Below are 19,228 nucleotides of genomic sequence, written 5' to 3' on the forward strand. Positions count from 1 at the left end.
GGACTTCCATAGGTTACTGTTGATGATATTTGCAGTTTTCAATTTGGGGATTATTGAGCTATTACAGAGTGTTGTATTATATGCCAGAGAGCAGTTGTTCCAAACCTTGTTGATATCCAGAATTACCTGGGGAGTTGTTAAGAGATACAGGTCCTGAGGCCCTACGTATAGAGCTCTTGACATTTTGATTCTGTAGTTATGGGTGTGTTCCAATCCAGATTAAAGGAGATGAGAGAGTAGGGTCAAGCATTCGACATTCTTGGTAGTATAACAGGATGATAGGTAGGGATAGAAGAGGGTTATGAATCTGTTTGTCTTAAGAACAGGATAACTCTAAGCTTATTCAAATTTTGTTCTGAACATGTCTTTCCAACATTTCCAGAGTAATCTCACATATTGCTTACTACTTTGAAATAGAAAGTCACCAACAAACCAAACTTGACTTAAAAAAAAGAAAGAAATGAAAAGTTCAGATACCCCCTCTCCTACCCTCTCAGAATTTTTCTAATGCTTCGATTGCCTTCAACAAAATACACTGATGTGGTTTCCGAACTAAAGAAAATTACTGCTGAAAGATAAAATTGAAACCAGTTGGAATCCGAAAGGGGAAAACAGAGACGATGTAACTGTGGTTGTTTCCCATTGAGCTCAGCCAGTAACAAACCAAATTGAGATACTCAGTAATATTTTTATGTACATAAAGTAAGAGAACTGTATTATATGAAATTCAAAGTTCTGATTTATGTGTGTTTTTTATAGAACTCGGATTTTCATCTTTTCATAAACCAGTGTATCCCAAGTGAAACATTACCAAACATTTTAGCTCCTTATGAGCTCTCATTCTACTCAGATATTGATGGGATGGTAGAAGCTAATTTCATAATTTTATTAAGGCTGATTTATTTTTATGGTCATTTTACGTGTAGACATATGATGAAATCATATGAGAATATACAGAGAATAAATAAGATACAGTTATGGTCTGGGATTAAATCGTTGATCCCCGTAGGGTTGACACATTTAAAAAAACATCAGGAGTATAAATGTGTTTGATTACGTGAACGCTATTTGAAAAACAGAATTATCAATCAACAGTTACAGTAAGGCACTTCTAGGTGCTATTTTGCAGGGAAGAGGTTGAACATTTACTCACATTTTCAAAAGTTGAAGCAAGAATAAGTTGACCTCAGTTACAAAAGGAAGGGATGACTAGATACTTACTGAGCACTTATTATGTCAAGGGTTGGTAAACTACAGAAGGCAAATCCGGACTGCCACCTAGTTTTGTAAATACATAGGTGTTATTTGAAAGCCGCCATGCTTGTTTGTTACGCATTGTCTATGGCTGCCTTCGGGAGACAATGGGAGAGTTGAATAGAATTGCAACAGAGACTGTATGACCTGCAAAGCCTGAAGTATTGACTATCTAGCCCTATCTGGGACTGCCACTTACACAATTCCTAGAATTTGCCTCAACTGCTTTTCAAAGGTTCTCTTGGTTCATTCCAGGAGTCTGTGGGGGTGGCGGTGATCACACTTCGTCAGCTAATGTTCTTTGGTTTGGGCTTCCTCATCAAGCCTATGCCTCTTATGAGTATATTGCTCCAGTCCGCACAACCATTTTTTAAAAATCTGGTGACTTCTCTGAGTCCTTGGGTCCCTGATATAATCTCTAAGCTTCTCACTCTAGTTCTTCATAAGTTACACAGAAATCAGTTCCTCCAGCTACCTAGTTGCTTCCCTAGAAGTAACTAATGTAATAAATGTCTTGTAAATCTTCCCGGAAACATTTATGTGTATACTGGCAAATACATATCAATATTCTTTCCTCTGTTTTCCCCATAAATGGTAGCATGTACTGTACAGTCTTATATACCTTGTTTGTTTCATTTAATGATATTTGTGAAGATCATTCCATATCATTACATAAAGAGCTTCCTTGGTCATGGATATAGCAGCAGAGTAGTCCGTTGAGTGGGACACACGATGGTTTAATCAGGCAGTATTCTATTGATGAGCTTTTGGGTCATTTCAAACCTTTTGCTATTAAAAACAATGCCCAGTGATTTCCCTGGTGGTCCAGTGGTTAAGACTCCGTGCTTCCACTGCAAGGGGCATAGGTTCGATCCCCGGTCCAGGAACTAGGATCCCACATGCTGCGTGGTGCGGCCAAAAAAAAACCAAACAATGCCCAGTGTACCATAGTTTATTGAATCTGTCTCCAATTGATGAACATTTGTAATCTTTTGCTAGTAACAATACTGGAATACATAACCTTAGACGTAAATCATTGTGCACAAATGTGAATATATATGGATTATTCCAAAATATATATATATGGATAAATTCCAAAATAATTGGAGGGCCTGTTCTTTTCCAGGCACAGATTTAGGTGCTAGCATGTAACAGTGCACAAAACAGTCACAAATACCTTTTTTAAATGGAGCTGACATCAAAGTGGAAGGAGCAGACAATAAATAAGACATGTATTATGTCAGATGGTGATAACTGCCATGGAGAAAAATGAAGCAGGCAAAGGGGGAAAGGAGTGCCAAGAGGGAGGAGTTATGATTTTGAAGCACATCATCAGGAAAGATCTCTATGAGAAAGTGACATTGACCAAATATCTGAAAGAAGTGGGGGAAGATCTGGGGATGATATAACCTCGAGTGCAAAGGCTCTGCTGTGGGAGTTGGTCTGGTATATTTGAAGAACAGCAAGGAGGCTAGTGTGGCTAGAGGAGAAGGAATGAGAGGAAAGTAGTAGGAGCTGAGGTCACAGTAGCTAAGGAGAGGACATGGAATATAAAGTAAGGCATTCTAACTTATGGTTACCAAAGGGGAAATGTGGGGCGGGGGATAAAGTAAGAGTTTGGGATTAACATATAGACACTACTATATATAAAATAGATAATCAACAAGACCTACTGTATAGCACAGGGAACTCTACTCAGTATTCTGTAATAAATTATGTGGGAAAAGAATCTGAAAAAGAATGGATCTATGTATATGTTTAACTGAATCACTTTGCTGTACACCTGATACTAACACAACATTGTAAATCAACTATATTCCAATATAAAATAAAAAAATTAAATTTAATAAACAAAGCAAGGCATTCTAGGCTACTGTAAAGACTTTGGCTTTTACTCTGAATGAGACAGAAAACCATAGGGGGGGGTTCTGAAAAGTGGAATAAAATGAATTGACAGGATATAGTGAAGAAGGGCAAAGATAGGATGGAGACGGCTAATTAGTTTACTGCAATAGCCTAGGCTAGAAGTAACGGTGGCTTGAAGCCCTTGGGTAGGAAGTGGAGGTGATCAGAAGTGATCAAATGCTGGATTTGCCGAAGAGTGGGATGTGGCCTGTGAAAGAAAAGAGTCAGTGATGATTCCACCTTTTTTTTGCTTGAACAATTGGAATTAAGTTGCCATTTGTCAAGAAAAAGACTAAAGCAGGTTTGGGAGTCAGACAAGGAGTTTGGTTTGGGATGTGCTAAATTAGAGACAATTATTGGACAATCAAGTGGAAATATACAGCAGATTAGAAGTTTCTTTTTAGGATACATAGTCTCCCAGTTTCTGTCGTTTGAATAAGTCCCTGGTGGGATCTAGAGCACTGATGTTCTTCTAGACATGCTCAGGTATACTTGAAACCCAGACTGAAAAATCCTACATTGTCAAGTTGAGGCTCTGGCTCCAACTCTCTCAGGGTGTTATTTTGCTCACTCTTGCTCAACAAGGTTAATCGCCTTCTGCATTAAACTGAATTGTGTGCAGGACTTGTACCAGTCTGAGATGGACCACATTAAGAAAGAAAAACCTGGATATGATGAATGCCCAAACTGTATTCTCAACAAGAAATGCCCTATTAGCCCAGTGGCACTGGGTTTTAGCATCATAATTCCTACTGTGATGTTTTCTCAATACTCCTCTTTGTTTGACACACTTAGCTCTTGGGGTTTCTTGCTGGACTTATTGATTTGTGACAAGAAATTAGGAAATTTGACAGAACAGGAGGTCCTCTGAGTGTATGGGATGGCCAGAGAAACATCAGTCCCTACGTAGCAAAGCCAGAGCCAAGCTGCGGGTAAAGGGATTTACTAGAGCTTGAGTCAGGTACTCACAGAGATTAAAGGTTAACAGGAAGAACTCCCACCACCTCATTTGTCAAGTACGAGGTTGAAGTAAAAACCATACTTGGGTTTTGGCATTTAAATGATCATTTCAAATGAGGGAAACTCTCCCTAAAACCTCTAAGCTAACTTTATTTGTCCTTCCTAAAATATCCATTACCTGCTTAGCTATTGAGGCCCAATTGAAGATATACAACATTAGCTATGCACGTTGTTAAACATAGTGTTCTGGTGACATTTAGCAGTGTTCAGGAATTGGTTTAATGAACAGGTGTACAAGTATATTAGTTATGCAGATGTTAATTTGCAGTAACATGTGCTGCCTGATTTGGGGGGTTCTTGTCTAAAATACAACCAGTAAGATTTGCTCCTTAATTAGGAAATGATTACAAAGTATGTGTGTGTGATTCCCACCATTAGAAACATTAGTCTTGTGCAATGTGCTCTAAACTTTGGGAACACTCCTGGTAATGCCATTCCTATGGCTTCAGGTACTGTGCAGGTGTCAGGATGAAACCTACCTTTCTGTGGCATGCTGTAGTTAGTGCACAGCTGTAGGCAATGCGGAGAGGGGAAGCTTCACAGCTGCAATATGCGGCTCTTGTAAGAGGAGACAGAGAAGCAATTTCCCAGTGCATATTGCATCAGCCTTTCCTCCCAAGGTTTGGTAAACAAATGTGTTATTCCTCACAAAATGGATTCACAGACAATCGAAAACAAAATTGTGCTTGCTTTCCAAACTGACTAATCTTGACCAGTATTTTTTTTTTTTTGTCATTCTCTTCTCTATTGTTTCTGATTCCTGCTTACACTTGGTCCTTGGGATTGCTGAGGCTAACTAACAGTCTGTAAACTGTAAAAAAGGATGGACACATTTAAGTGTCAGTCTAGCCATACTTTTATTTTTATGTTAAAAAAAAGGTACTTTGCACAGGCCAATATAGCAGACATCCATGCAGCAGCCTCCCAGAATGAACAAATGCTAATAACATTTAGTCTTATTTACTACAGATCTTTGCTTTGAAAGAAATAAAACATTAGAGATAAAGTTGAGGTTTTAAGGGTTCTACTTATTCTAGTATCACTTTCCTCCTCCAAGACAAACACCATCATTAATCTGCTGAGTATCTATTCCATGTTTTTATAATTTTATAATTTTTCTGTATATATATATATGTGTGTGTGTGTGTATATATACTCATGTACAAATAATACAGAAGATTAGTCTGTTTTATTTTTAATTTAGATGAATGCTAATATACTGCATTCACCATTTTCCACCACTTTTAGTTTTCCATTCAGCATTGTATTTGGGATCTGTTCTTGTTGAAATATTTAGTTGTCACTGTAAATACTGGGTTGTATTCCATTATATTAATATACCACAATTTATTTACCCGTTTCATAACCCCTGGCATGTGGGTTGTTTCCAAATTTTGTACTGTTATAAACATGTCTACAATGAACATCCTTGTCTCCTTGATCGTTTGACCTGTAAGTGGAAGGATTGGGGTATACTCAGGGTAAGCAGACCTTAAATATATTTGGCATTAATAAATGCTTATTTTAAGGTTGTCCTGATTTTTATTGCTACTGTTGGCACAATCAAATCCTTATTTCCCCACCTTGTCATCCATACTTGGTATTGTGAGACTTTTTTTGTGATTTCCGATTTGATGAGTGTGAAATGGTGTTTCCTTGGTTGTTTTCATTTGCATTTCCCTGATTTACTGGTGAGGTTGAGCATCCTTTTATTACTTGCTATACGACCTTGGGCAAATGACTCAATTTTTGAGTCATTTGATTTTGGTGGGGGTTGTGATGTTCGTGGTTGTAGTTACTGCTACTTCTAGTACTACTACCACTATTATTATTGTTTTAGTTATTACCATTAGTACACTTACCTCTTTTGTGTGTATGCAGATACATATACATGTATATATACGTGTGTGTATATATACGTGTATAAGCCTTTGTGCATTTTTCAGTTGTGTTTGTTTAATATTTCCAGAAATGCAAAGATAAAGATGATTTGAAGAGAGTGGACGATAACAATTAAATGAAAAAATCGTTGCAGCTATCATACAGAAATCATAGTAGATTTTCCCTGCCTGCCATTGTCATAGTTGCACTCATTTTAACAATTGTTAATTGAAGCTAAAATAACAGCTGTTTCAACTAATACATGAAAAGTTATTTCCATACAGTTAGAATCACTTCTGGAATTGTATGCATGTGAACAAAATATGTACATATGTCAGGAGATCACAATTATTTTATTTGTATGATATATCTAAAATGACAGTTGGGCATTACTTGTTGAATATACGTGCATATATGTATGCATGAAGCTATATAAATTTTCAGTGTGGCTTGGAACACTACTATTGTTAGCTTTATTTACCCTGGCTTTGTATACAGTGCACTTAATAGGAAGTGTTATATTTTACTTTTCCATATATTCCTTCTTTTAAAAAATATTTATTTTCTTTATTTTATTTTCTTTATTTTTTTGGCTGCATTGGGTCTTAGTTGCAGCACATGGGATCTTCGTTGAGGCATGCAGGATCTTTTTTTTTCGTTCTGGCATGCGGGCTTCTCTCTAGTTGTAGCGTGCAGGTTTTCTCTCTCTAGTTGTGGCGCACGGGCTCCAGGGTGTGTGGGCTCTGTAGTTTGAGGCATGCAGCCTCTCTGGTTGAGGCACTCGAGCTCATTAGTTGCGGCACATGGGCTTAGTTGCCCCGTGGCATGTGGGATCTTAGTTCCCCGACCAGGGATTGAACCTGTGTCCCCTTCATTGGAAGGTGGATTCTTTACCACTGGACCACCAGGGAAGTTCTCATATATTCCTTATTCTATGATGTAACACATCAGTTGATGCTGATTTGAAGATAACAATATTATCTAATATGGAACTATGGCTTCCAATAACAAAAAGAAGATTTGCTGAGTGCTATGCAGGTATTCGTTCAAGCTATATTATTATGGATAAGGAAATTATAATTGTTATATACCTTTTGGAGATACTTCCACAATTAGTAATTTTTCTATGACCACTTACTAAAGACATGTGAGTAGACATTTAAGTCTTGTGTACCATTGTATGCTCATGCTAGGCTAACACATAGTAGGTGTTAAACAAGTATTTGCTGGATGAATGAGTGAATGAATGAATAGTATTGATGCCGACTTTAGGAATCAATCTTTCTCACAGGAATTTTGAGATAAATTAGTTATAAAAATTTTATTATGATTTATGGCAGTTATCACCATGTAAATCATTCAGTGTTACCCATTTATATTATCTTAATATTTGCTACAAATTATGAACATCTTGACACATGTTCTGTGTATCCACTGGGATAGTGGAAATTAATAGGGGATTCCTGAACATTGCCTAAATTAGATTGGGGAAAGAATGTAACCATGTTTACTTTACTTATGCTGATGATCATCCCTCAGCTGTAAAGGAATAAATTTATAGTACAACTGCATGTAAAAATCCATGTATTACAGGAAATATAAGAATACTCAGTGGGCATTTTATCTTAGATAATTAGTATCTTGATGTTAACATATCTTTAATAATAATACAAATGTCTTTATTATTACACCATTATCTTCCTACAGACAGTATTTTATAATGTTTCATCATTATTCGGTCGATTAGCATTGCCAATTTAAGCACGCAAATTAATTTAATCCATCGGTTTTAAGCCCAGTGGCTATATGGGTTTTCATTTGTACAGGGAGAGATCACATATGACTGGAGGCCTCATTGTGAGCCTGAGGATCATAGGGCCATTGATGATAAAATCAATTTTTGAAGTTTTTGTATTGAGAATTAAAAAACATCTCTAGACTCATTCAAGTAATTTGAAATAATTATAGAATCACTATAATTTACTTTGTTTTAAAATAAATTTAAGTTTTATTTTTTTGTTGTTATAAACACATTTAACGTGAGAGCTACCCCCTTAACAAATTTTTAAGTGCACAATACAGTATTGCTAACTGTAAGGTTCAGTGTTGTACCACAGATCTGTAGGACTTATTTAACTTGTATAACACACTGAACGGTAATGCCCCATGTCCCTCTCCCTCCAGCTCCTGGCAGCCACCATTCTACACTGTTTCTATGAGTGTGACATTTTAGATGCCTCATATAAGTGTAAGCATTGCAGTATTTGCCCTTTTGTGAATTGCTTATTTCACTTAGCATAATGTCCTCCAGGTTCATCCATGTTGTTGCATATGGCAGGATTTCCTTCTTTCTTTCTTTCTTTCTTTATTTTTCTGTGTACTCTAGGATAGTGATTTTCTTTCTTTTTTTTTAAATTAATTTTTATTGGAGTATAGTTGCTTTACAATGTTGTATTAGTTTCTACTGTACAGCAAAGTGAGTCAGCTATACGTATACATATAGCCCCTCTTTTTTGGATTTCCTTCCCATTTAGGTCACCACAGAGCACTGAGTAGAGTTCCCTGAGCTATATAGTAGGTTCTCATTAGTTATCTGTTTTATACATAGTATCAGTAGTGTATATATGTCACGGACTTCCCTGGTGGTCCAGTGGTTAAGAATCCACCTCCCAATGCAGGGGATGAGGGTCCAATCCCTGGGGAACTAGGATCCCACATGCTGTGGGGCAACTGAGCCCACATGCTGCAACTACTGAGCCTATGCGCCACAACTAGAGAGCCCTCGTGCCACAGCTACAGAGCCCACACTCTCTGGAGCCCGTGCCCCACAACTGGAGACCCCACGCATCACAACTACTGACCCTGCATGCTCTGGAGCCCGCACACTGCAATGAAGAGCCCACATACTAAAACGAAAGATTCCGTGTGCCACAACTAAGACCCAATGCAGCCAAAAAAAAAAAAAAATAGTGTATATATGTCAATCCCAATCTCCCAACTCATCCCACTCTCCTTCCCCCTTGGTATCCATACATTTGTTCTCTACATCTGTGTCTCTATTTTTTCTTTTCAAATAAGATCATCTATACCATTTTTCTAGATTGCACATATATGCGTTAATATACGATATTTGTTTTTCTCTTTCTGACTTACTTCATTCTGTATGACAGTCTCCAGGTCCATCCACATCTCTACAAATGACTCAATTTCATTCCTTTTTATAGCTGAGTTATATTCCATTGTATATATGTACCACATCTTCTTTATCTATTCCTCTGTTGATGGACTTTTAAGTTGCTTCCATGTCTTGGCTATTGTAAATAGTGCTGCAATGAACATTGGGGTGCATGTATCTTTTTGAATTATGGTTTTCTCTGGGTATATGCCCAGCAGTGGGGTTGCTGGGTCATATGGTAGTTCTATTTTCAGGTTTTCAAGGAACCTCCATACTGTTCTCCACAGTGGCTGTATCAATTTACATTCCCACCAACAGTGCAAGATGGTTCTCTTTTCTCCACACCTTCTCCAGCATTTATTGTTTGTAGATTTTTTTTGATGACGGCCATTCTGACCAGTGTGAAGTGATACCTCGTAGTTTTGATTTGTTTTTCTCTAATAATTAGTGATGTTGAGCATCTTTTCATGTGTTTGCTGGCCATCTGTATGTCTTCTTTGGAGAAATGTCTATTTAGGTCTTCCACAAATTTTTTGATTGGGCTGTTTGTTTTTTTGATATTGAGCTGCATGAGCTGCTTGTATATTTTGGAGATTAATCCTTTGTCCGTTACTTCTTTTGCAAATATTTTCTCCCATTCTGAGGGTTGTCTTTTTGTCTTGTTTATGGTTTCCTTTGCTGGGCAAAAGCTTTTAAGCTTCATTAGGTCCCATTTGTTTATTTTTGTTTTTATTTTCATTACTCTAGGAGGTGGGTCAAAAAAGATCTTGCTGCGATTTATGTCAAAGAGTGTTCTGCCTACGTTTTCCTCTAAGAGTTTGATGGTGTCGGGCCTTACATTTAGCTCTTTAATCCATTTTGAGTTTATTTTTGTGTATGGTGTTAGGGAGTGTTCTAATTTCATTCTTTTACATGTAGCCATCCAGTGTTCCCAACACCACTTATTGAAGAGGCTGTCTTTTCTCCATTGTATATTCTTGCCTCCTTTGTCATAGATTTGGTGACCATAGGTGCATGGGTTTATCTCTGGGCTTTCTATCCTGTTCCATTGGTCTATATTTCTGTTTTTGTGGCAGAACCATACAATCTTGATTACTGTAGCTTTGTAAGTATAATCTGAAGTCTGGGAGCCTGATTCCTCCAGCTCCGTTTTTCTTTCTCAAGATTTCTTTGGCTATTCGGAGGATTTCCTTCTTTTTGAAAGCTAAATAATATTCCATTATATGTATATACCACACTTTCTTTATTCATTCATCCTTTGATGGACATTTAGATTGTTTCCATATCTTGGCTATTGTGAATAATGCTGCAGTAAACATAGGTGCGCAGATAACTCTTCAAGATTTGAATTTCAATTCTTTTGGATATTTACCCAGAAGTGGGATTGCTGGATTGTATGGTAGTTCTATTTTAATTATTTGAGGAATCTCCATACTGTTTTTCCTAGTGGCCCTAGTGGCTGTACCATTTTACATTCCTACCAATAGTGTACAAGGGTTCCAATTTCTCTATATCCTCACTAACACTTATCTTTTTTTTTAAAATAATAGCCATCTTAACAGGTGTGAGGTGATATCTCATTGTGGTTTTGATTTGCATTTCCTTTATGATTAGCAATGTTGAACATCTTTTCATAAGCCTGTTGGCCGTTCCATATGTCTTCCTTGGAGAGATATCTATTTGAGTTTTAATCGAGTTATGGGATTATCCATTTTTAAAATTAAGTTATGGAATGTTTAAGTTTTGTAAGTATTAGAAACATATATGAAATAAAAGCATCTTAGGACAAGTGGCATTTTCTAGTCATTATGAAAGCAGGAACTTTTTAATATAGGAAAGCTTCAATACTATATAGTTAAGTTTCATACATCATTGCCTCTCTTCAAATTCTATATTTATCTAAGCCTGTGGTTGTGATTGCTAAGGAATGCTTTTAAAGACAAGAAAGCCAAAGGTGATAATAGCCACTGGTCAATATCTACTGATCCTGGTGAAAACATTATTGTTTCTGAAAGCCTGTGTAGTTAAGGAGTTATTTTAAAGTAGCTTTGCTCTAATGATTCTCAGAACAGCAGTGCCCACTCATGGAATTCTTACCATTTCTTGAACCCAAGGTAAAACCAAATTGTATAATACAAGGAAAATATACTAGGATTCAAAAAACAAAACTGTGAACTCAAGATATTTAAGAGATCTAATCTGAATTTTAAACAGTCTGTTCATGTGAAAAGCGGAGAGGTTGAAATATACTTTTTAAAAAAAGCAAAAATATGAAGTCGTACAAAATGAGCAGTATGTATACCTGGGTTAGTCAGGAGTCTGTTAGTTTGCAGGATAATCTTAATATGTCTTTCATACTATAGCATTTTCATTGTATATGTACTTTGTTAATTAGTCTCCCATAGTGGGATTTAAGGCATATTGAAAGATTAGGACAGTTTTCTTGACTAATCTGTTTGACTAGGACACATTTCTGAATGATACTAGAAGCAATTTCAATACAATTCAGATAATTTTTTTATTGACAAAAGGACTGACTGTTGGACTGTTATTTCTTTTTATAGAGTTGTCTTAAGCTGGGAGTGGCTTGAAAATTAGGATAAATTAAAATGCTGATTATTTTATAGGAGAGACACTGTAGTCTTAGATCCTTTGGGGGAACACTTGTGATGGTTTTAAAAGAATATCTTAAAAGTCATTTTTCTTCCAGTTGACCAATAACTCTCTTATCTTGCATAAACATGGCAAACTACTTGGCACTCCCAAAAGATCATGATTGTCAAGTGTAATTACCTAGCCTGATTGGACTCTCCATCACTTTAGATTGGTCATACTTGTAGAGCTTAGCACTAACTGTTAGGAATTTAGTTATTCAGGTAATTATTTTTTTCTGTTATTTTTGTAGTAAGTTCATTTAATTTTCATATATTTTGCATCAGTAAAACAAAGGGGGGTGTCTTAATGGACCCACAATATTTTGATGCCTTCTAGAAAGTTTTCCAGATGCTCACATCTGTGAACACATAGCTTAGCAAAAAATCTACTGTGGTTGTGGGTTACTTTTCCTCTCAAGAAAATCAGTAACTCATTTGTGATCTCTTTAACAAAGATCAGATAAATACTGATTGCCTCAAAATGACGTTATATTTTTTAAAAGTAATAAAGAAACAGCATGATGATAGCCGTGTGATTTAGTGATGAAATTTAGCAGCAAGAATTTGGGGCCAAGAGCATATCATTCTACTTGACTGAAAAATGTTGGCTTTACTTTTCTCATATTTTTTTCCATTACCTACAACCCTGTTTTTATATTAGAAGAGGTAAACTGCCAACACAGGAATATAGTGGTAGCTGTAGAATTTCTATGTAGGAGGGGTTTAGGGATTTCACATAAATCTTCATTTTCTTAGCAGACAGGATGTTGTTTTTCACTTTGGTTTGGGGGATGGCTTGTTTGGAGGGAGGGCTGGTGGAAGTGATGGGGGTCTAAAGCCCCTCCTTGACACTGTCACTCCTCACGGTTTCAGGACATTTTAACTGTTTGGAACTCAAGGGTTACCTTCTGAATATAGCACAGATAAATCTTTCATTCAAAGAAAGCAAAGAGCACTAAAAAATGGTGAGGGAGACAAAGGGAACTTACTGAAAAGACCATGTCTTTGAGGTTTATTAATTATGGGTATGCAAATAGGTGCTAACTGTTGTCTAACTTGCAAATGTTTCATGTCTATTCTTCAAAGCAGTCTCAGCAGGAGTTTTTATATGGCAACCTGTTTAGCAGTTAAAGTTACCTTAGATATCTTTAAAGCAATTTCACTGAATTAAAGACCTGCCTAAATTTTAGCATATTTTAGGATAAATGCACATCTGCCTTTTTCCTCAATTAGTCCAAATTAGGGAAATTTTACTATATATTTAATTCCAGTACTGCTGTAGGAACCTGGTTAAGGAGCAATTAATGCTGCACATTAGGTAAGAAGCAGCAATTGATTTTTGGTTCTGTTTGGCTTATCTTTTCTGCTTAAGTGCTGATATTTAATTTGTAGGGAAACCTCTAAACAGGTCTATATTTTTATGTTTATCCTCTTCCTTGAACTAATGAAATAAACCCATTTATTGATTTGGGCATGAGCTTTATTAATGTAGTTAATATGCCTTACTAATGTGATTCTGTGTATTTGGATTAGCACTGTTATTATTTATGAATCAACATTTTTCTTTCAGTTCAAAAGAATGCAGAAGCTTTTGAAGAAAAGAAGACCCTGCCTACAAAGAAGAAAGTGAAAGAGTTGAGAATTTTGGATCCCAAAACAGCCCAGAATCTTTGTATGTGATTATTTTCTCAGTAGGGAGTGGTGGTGATGGTGGTGGTGAGGGGTTGTTGGATGTATTTAAAACAAAGTTGTAACTTCTTTGAACAGGTATATTTAGCACCTACTAGGAACAAAATTCTGTGTAAACATGATTTAGGCTGCCTTTTTGTCATTCAGCCGTAATAGAGACTACCATAATTTAGCCTCGGCTAGGCCAGGTGAAATTTATGAATAATAAAGCTTTGGAAAGTACTGATCATTCAGCATTGTTAGAGGCCACAGTGAGAGGAAAGGCAGAGTTGAAAAGAGTGTTATATTTTTTTTCCTTCTGCCTAGGCCTGGGAGTGATAGTTTTAGAGTATTCACTAGTCACATTGGGCAAATCCTTTTACTACTATTCGCTTTATATTTGAAGGAATTGTGATGTGAGCTAGTTGTTAACCACTGTACTTTAAAACTGGTTAGTGAACCTTAAAGCCTTTAACAAAGCAGTCAACCATTAAATACGCTTTTCCTAAAGTAGCTGGACAGTTAAACCCATCTTCATTTACACAGGTCCTAAGTTTTTTTTGACATAGTCTCCACTCTGTATTAAATTTAGCTTTTGTGTGTGTGTGTGTGTGTGTGTGTGTGTGTGTGTGTGACCACAGTATGCTGTTTATATTCTGAGGATACTAAAACACTATGTATGAGAAATTTCAGCACATCAAGCATTTCTAAGTATGCAGAGAAATACCTTGGGAGTTTATTTTGTGAAGGAGTGTGCTATAGAGAATCAGATTAAAATAAACAACTCGTCATTCTCATTCTTATGTCAGTAGGAATGTTCCTGTCAGAAAAGCAGTCTCCTAATAGCTGTTTTTCCTGTGTACATTGCTTACCTGACAGTCCTTTTTTTTTTATAAAGTGGATGTTCAGTACTTTTAAAAAAAAAAAAAAACGTAGTATGATCTTAATTGCTAGTTGATATCTGTCAACATTATTTATTTGGATTATGGAGGTCTCATTTGGTGTTTATGTCTAGGTAATCATTTGCCTGGACAGGGGAGGATGCTTTTTCTTTAGGTACCAGTGAAGGCATATAGACCTCTCCATGAAAAAAAAAAAAATTCTTAGGAATATATTTATGTTCTGGTGATAAGAACACATGTATGTTCTTTAAAAAGTATGTTCAATGGAGGTTAAAGTGGAATGTATTGTTGAACAACGCTTTCTGAGTCAGTGTAAGCTTTTCTAGGTATAATTTGTTGAATTATTCCCATATGACATAATACATATCCATTTAAGAAAAAGTTGACAAGGGAAATCGTTGATTCAACATAAAAGCAACTAATAGCATACCTCATGAATGCCATCAGGGACGCAGAGAACATCGAGGATTCAGACACTTTAATTTCTTCTTATGTGGGAGAACTGCAAAGTAGATTGATATGGCTTTCTTAGTATCGGGTTACTTTACTGTCATTCTCGAGAAGGGCTGTATTGGATGCATCTGACAATCTCCACGGTAAATTCTACGTTGAATTAAAAGGCCTACTTGAGATAAAATTTCGAACTTTTCATGGGTTATTTTGTATTAGCTTCATCTAAAATGCGTAAGCACGTAGTCATCAGTGCTGTTAGTAGTTTTATCTTGTATATAAATACGCATGAGCTGTAAACATTAGACCCTGAGCTAATAGGCCATTTTGCCTAGATGAGTAGTATAGTCCATCAAATGGAAGCTACTTTTGTTTGTTCATAATTCTGTAGAGTAATATTAGTGACAGGAATTTCATATTTTGAGTCTATGAAATGGGAATCAGGTATTTATTAGGACTTTAAAATTGTGATGCTGCTCTCTTTTCAATAAAATCAATTTTTATTTTAGCTATCTTCCTAGGATCATATCGTATGCCATATGAAGATATAAAAAACATCATTCTGGAGGTTAATGAAGACATGTTGAGTGAGGCCTTAATTCAGGTAACTTGCATATTTTGCTTTTAAATTTCATTTTCACAGGTATTTCTAGATTGCTGTCCTTTCAATGGAGTTGTGTGAAAATGTTCTTCTATGTTTGGATAGTAGAATTAGGGATATCTAGCTGTGTGGACAGTAAGAGGACTCAGACGATCTAGGTTCTAGGTATGTGTCTGCCATTTATTAGATATGTGTCCTTTTAAATTTAAGTGTGTGCACATGTAGACGCATCATCCTCTGTACATAAAATTGCATCTATTTCATCATCGCAATGACACTCTTAAGTAGATATTGTTATTACCATTGTATGGACGTAAAAGTGTACAGGCCAAGAGGTTAAAATAGCTTCCTCAGGATCAATGGGTGAATGGTAAAGTTATCCCTTGTTAAGCACTTAACGTGCTGGGGATTGTACGCTTTATATATTTTATCTCATTGAATCCTGCAACAGTCCTATGAGATAAGTACTATTATCCTCATTTACACATCAGGAAACTGAGGCTTAGAGAGATTGCCCACTGTCACCTAGCTGGTAAGTGGCAGAGTAGTAGAGCTGAGACTCAGAACAAAGCCTATCAAGACTCTAAAGCCATTGCTCTTTTTATTCTATTATTCTGCCTCCTATGGGCAAACTATGTCAGTTTGCTAAAGCCCTATCTTCTCATCTGACATTACTAGGTCACTGTGAGGATTACACCAAATAAACTGCTTGGTAGAATAAAGCACTCTATTAGATCTAATTCTTAGAATTCTTCATATGTTTGACCCTGTCTGGTTTAATTTTTGGAAGGAAGAACTGCAAGGTATTTCATGGATGGGCATAGTCATTGCAGGTTTTTTGTTGTTGTTTGTTTTTGAGCCTCGTGGCTTGCTTTGATTTTAAGAAGATTGAGTAGTTTATGCTGTAACAATTTTGTTATACCTCCCTTAGACTGTCTCTAAATCTCAGAGCACCAGTGTCTGTCATTTGAGCAGGCTGTGTCTATATAGAAGTTTCTCCATTGCATAGTGTAGGCTTGCATTACAGTTTACCCTGTAGGACTAAGGGTTAATGAGTTTATGTAGGCTCTTTATTATCATGACACAACTTTATTAACCTCAACGAAAGTTACACTGTGCTAAGAAATTCCCTTGTGGAAAAGATTTTTGAAAAATATGTTTTCTTTGTCCAGCTAGCCAAGTCCAGAGTTCTCTGAGTTGAAATGGAGAGCTGATCACATTTGTCCTGCCCGCCTTATTCCCGTGATTCTTTGCACAATAGTCAGAATGAGCAAGTTAAAAAGCCTAAATGTGACTTAGTTCTCCCTCTTTTTATCCAGTTGGACAGTTTCATTTTAAAGTACAAAGAGGCAAACAAACATCTGACTCCTATTCAGTAGTTGAAGCTTTCTAGTCTTTTCTGTATGATCAGATTTTAGTAAAAGAGAACCATAGTTTGAAGAATTAATCAATGTAGGCATTTATTTTGCCCATTAAAACTGTAGCTTTTCCTTCACATGCCTTAGTAAATAAAAAAGAATGTAAATATGCAGAATGCTACTGTGATATTTATTTACCAGTAACATTAAAAACATTTATTATTTTTTAAGTCATGTTTTCAGCTCTTTAGGGAATGTAAGAAACAGAAGGGGTCCCACTTATGAGTGGCCCTCTAATATGCAACAAGCTTTAAAAATGTATATATAGAAATGTATTACGTGGGATTTTTTTTTTTTTTTTCTGTTTCACTTGATTTTGTAGCATAAACGATACATATTTGTTTCTCTCTTTAAATTGCCTGGTCCAGTTGGGAGGAAGGAATTGCTTTCAATTTGGAGAAGGCAGTAAATTATGTCTAAATTATTGAATTCAGCTGGTTTAATCTTATCCACTATGCAGTCAAAAGGACTGCTTGTGAAATCACATTATCATGCTAAATCTCGGAAGGTGAGTGAAGGAGAACCACCAAGTGTAGATCCTGCCAGGCTCCTTCTGCGAGTATTATACCCCTTGCTTCCGTGCATTTCCTGTTTGCTGGGGATGGGTTAACCTTTTTCTGTCTCATCTCTTCCTCTTTTCTAGACATCCATTCCCTTTTCTAAGCCTGTATCTTTCTCTTTTTCACATCTCTGTGTGTTTTATCACTTGCATCCTTTGCCCCAACAATTTTGTGCTTTCCTTTCGTTTAAAGCAGGCCACTGAAGACTTTTTTCCAAGCTGGATTGCCTTCCTCCTCGATGCCAGATACTCTAAAATTTCTTCTCATTCCTTACCCTGCTCAATCAAAACTCATTTTCTTACTTCTGCTTGTAGGAGAAAACAATTTAACATGTAATTTAATAGTATGCATGACTGGAATTGTGCGGCTTGGGTACGAGGCACAAATTGTGAATAACTCATCTGAGTTATGAAAGTTAATATTGCGTTTATGCAGACAAATCCAATGTCTGAGTATCTTCTAGTAAGGAGGAAGGTCCTGGGTAGAAACAGTCATTTGATTTTCAAGTACCGAAAGGAGACTGCTTCCCTCAGGCCAGAGAAAAGACTAGATCGCCACTGCCTTTCTCCCTCCCATCCTAGAAAAGGTTTGCTTCATTGATGCAAAAGTAACATCAATTTGCCATTCAAAGGAGCTGTTTACCATTTATGACTAATTACCATGTAGCACATTGATAATGTATAGCATTAAATATGTATCATCAGATTAACTTTGTTGTAAGTTCTATTTGATTACAGTGCTAAACTCCATCCATGCATAATCATAGTTTGTTGCTCATGTGGCATGGTTGTCTCCTCATAACAACAAAAACAACAAAAAACAATTAAGGACCCATTGCTTCCCAGAGACTTGAATTAACACCAGTATTATCTCTCCTAGTATGGGTCAATAGGCTCTTTCCTGCCAGACAACTAATAGATTTTAGTTATTTGGCAGGATAAATCCTTTACTAACAAAACAAAACAAAACAAAAACAAACCCCCAGATGTTAATTTAATCAGCAAAAGAGAGCCCCACATTTAAGGTTATTAATAAAAATATTAATGTCTCCTTTATTTCAAAATATCTAAATTGAAGCTAGAAACCAAGTTCACTATATGGAAGAAGTTGAAAAGTCCTAAAATACTTACAAGAACACATAGAAACACTTAAAAAGTACACCATATCCTGAGATTGTTGAGGAGCTTCTAATATATGCAATTATGAGTTAGTTCCAAATAATGTGTACTAAATTTAGGTGATTCTTGGAGTTATTATTTCAGCTTTGAAAATCTGCTTTAGTGTAATTTAATTTGATCTATTGAGAGAAAACTCTAAGACCAGTGTTTTTAGGACATCAGTGGTAAAAATGAAATATTTGTAGGCACATTTACATGTAGAACATTGACCAAAAAAAAAAAGAAATTAGCAGTTTTAAAAAAGTGATTCAAGCGTTGAAGGAAAAATAACAGTATATTCTATTTTAGAACATCAGTGCATGCAAATGATTCTTAAATGCTGAGGAAATTCACGTTGGTAGGGAGATTATGGTCATATTCACAAAGCCTAAGCAGAAAAAAGATGATTAACATAGAAGGCAGTATAAAATTGCTGCAGAATAATTACAAAGATATGTATAAAGCAGGGGTTTTTAACCAGGGGTCCAAAGGCCCCTGGGAGACCCACGGAGAGAATTCAGGGGCTCCTGAACTTAGATGTGAAAAATACTGCCTCTTTATTTTCTTTACCTGCTAACTAATA

The 19,228-nt window shown here is 36.2% G+C and overlaps 1 protein-coding gene across 7 annotated transcripts in view; it reads left to right on the forward strand.

The window, feature by feature from the left end:
- Positions 1-19,228, forward strand: part of DIAPH2 (diaphanous related formin 2) — an 865,471-nt gene that overhangs the window by 377,907 nt on the left and 468,336 nt on the right. For all 7 annotated transcript variants that reach the window (XM_082447366.1, XM_082447367.1, XM_082447365.1 and 4 more), the window contains 2 exons: positions 13,460-13,561; positions 15,419-15,513. In XM_082447366.1, coding sequence (XP_082303492.1) covers positions 13,460-13,561; positions 15,419-15,513 — 197 coding nt within the window. The remainder of the gene's footprint in view (positions 1-13,459; positions 13,562-15,418; positions 15,514-19,228) is intronic.

The sequence above is a fragment of the Balaenoptera physalus genome, assembly GCF_965194825.1.
Source record: "Balaenoptera physalus genome assembly, chromosome: X".
NCBI lineage: Eukaryota > Metazoa > Chordata > Mammalia > Artiodactyla > Balaenopteridae > Balaenoptera > Balaenoptera physalus.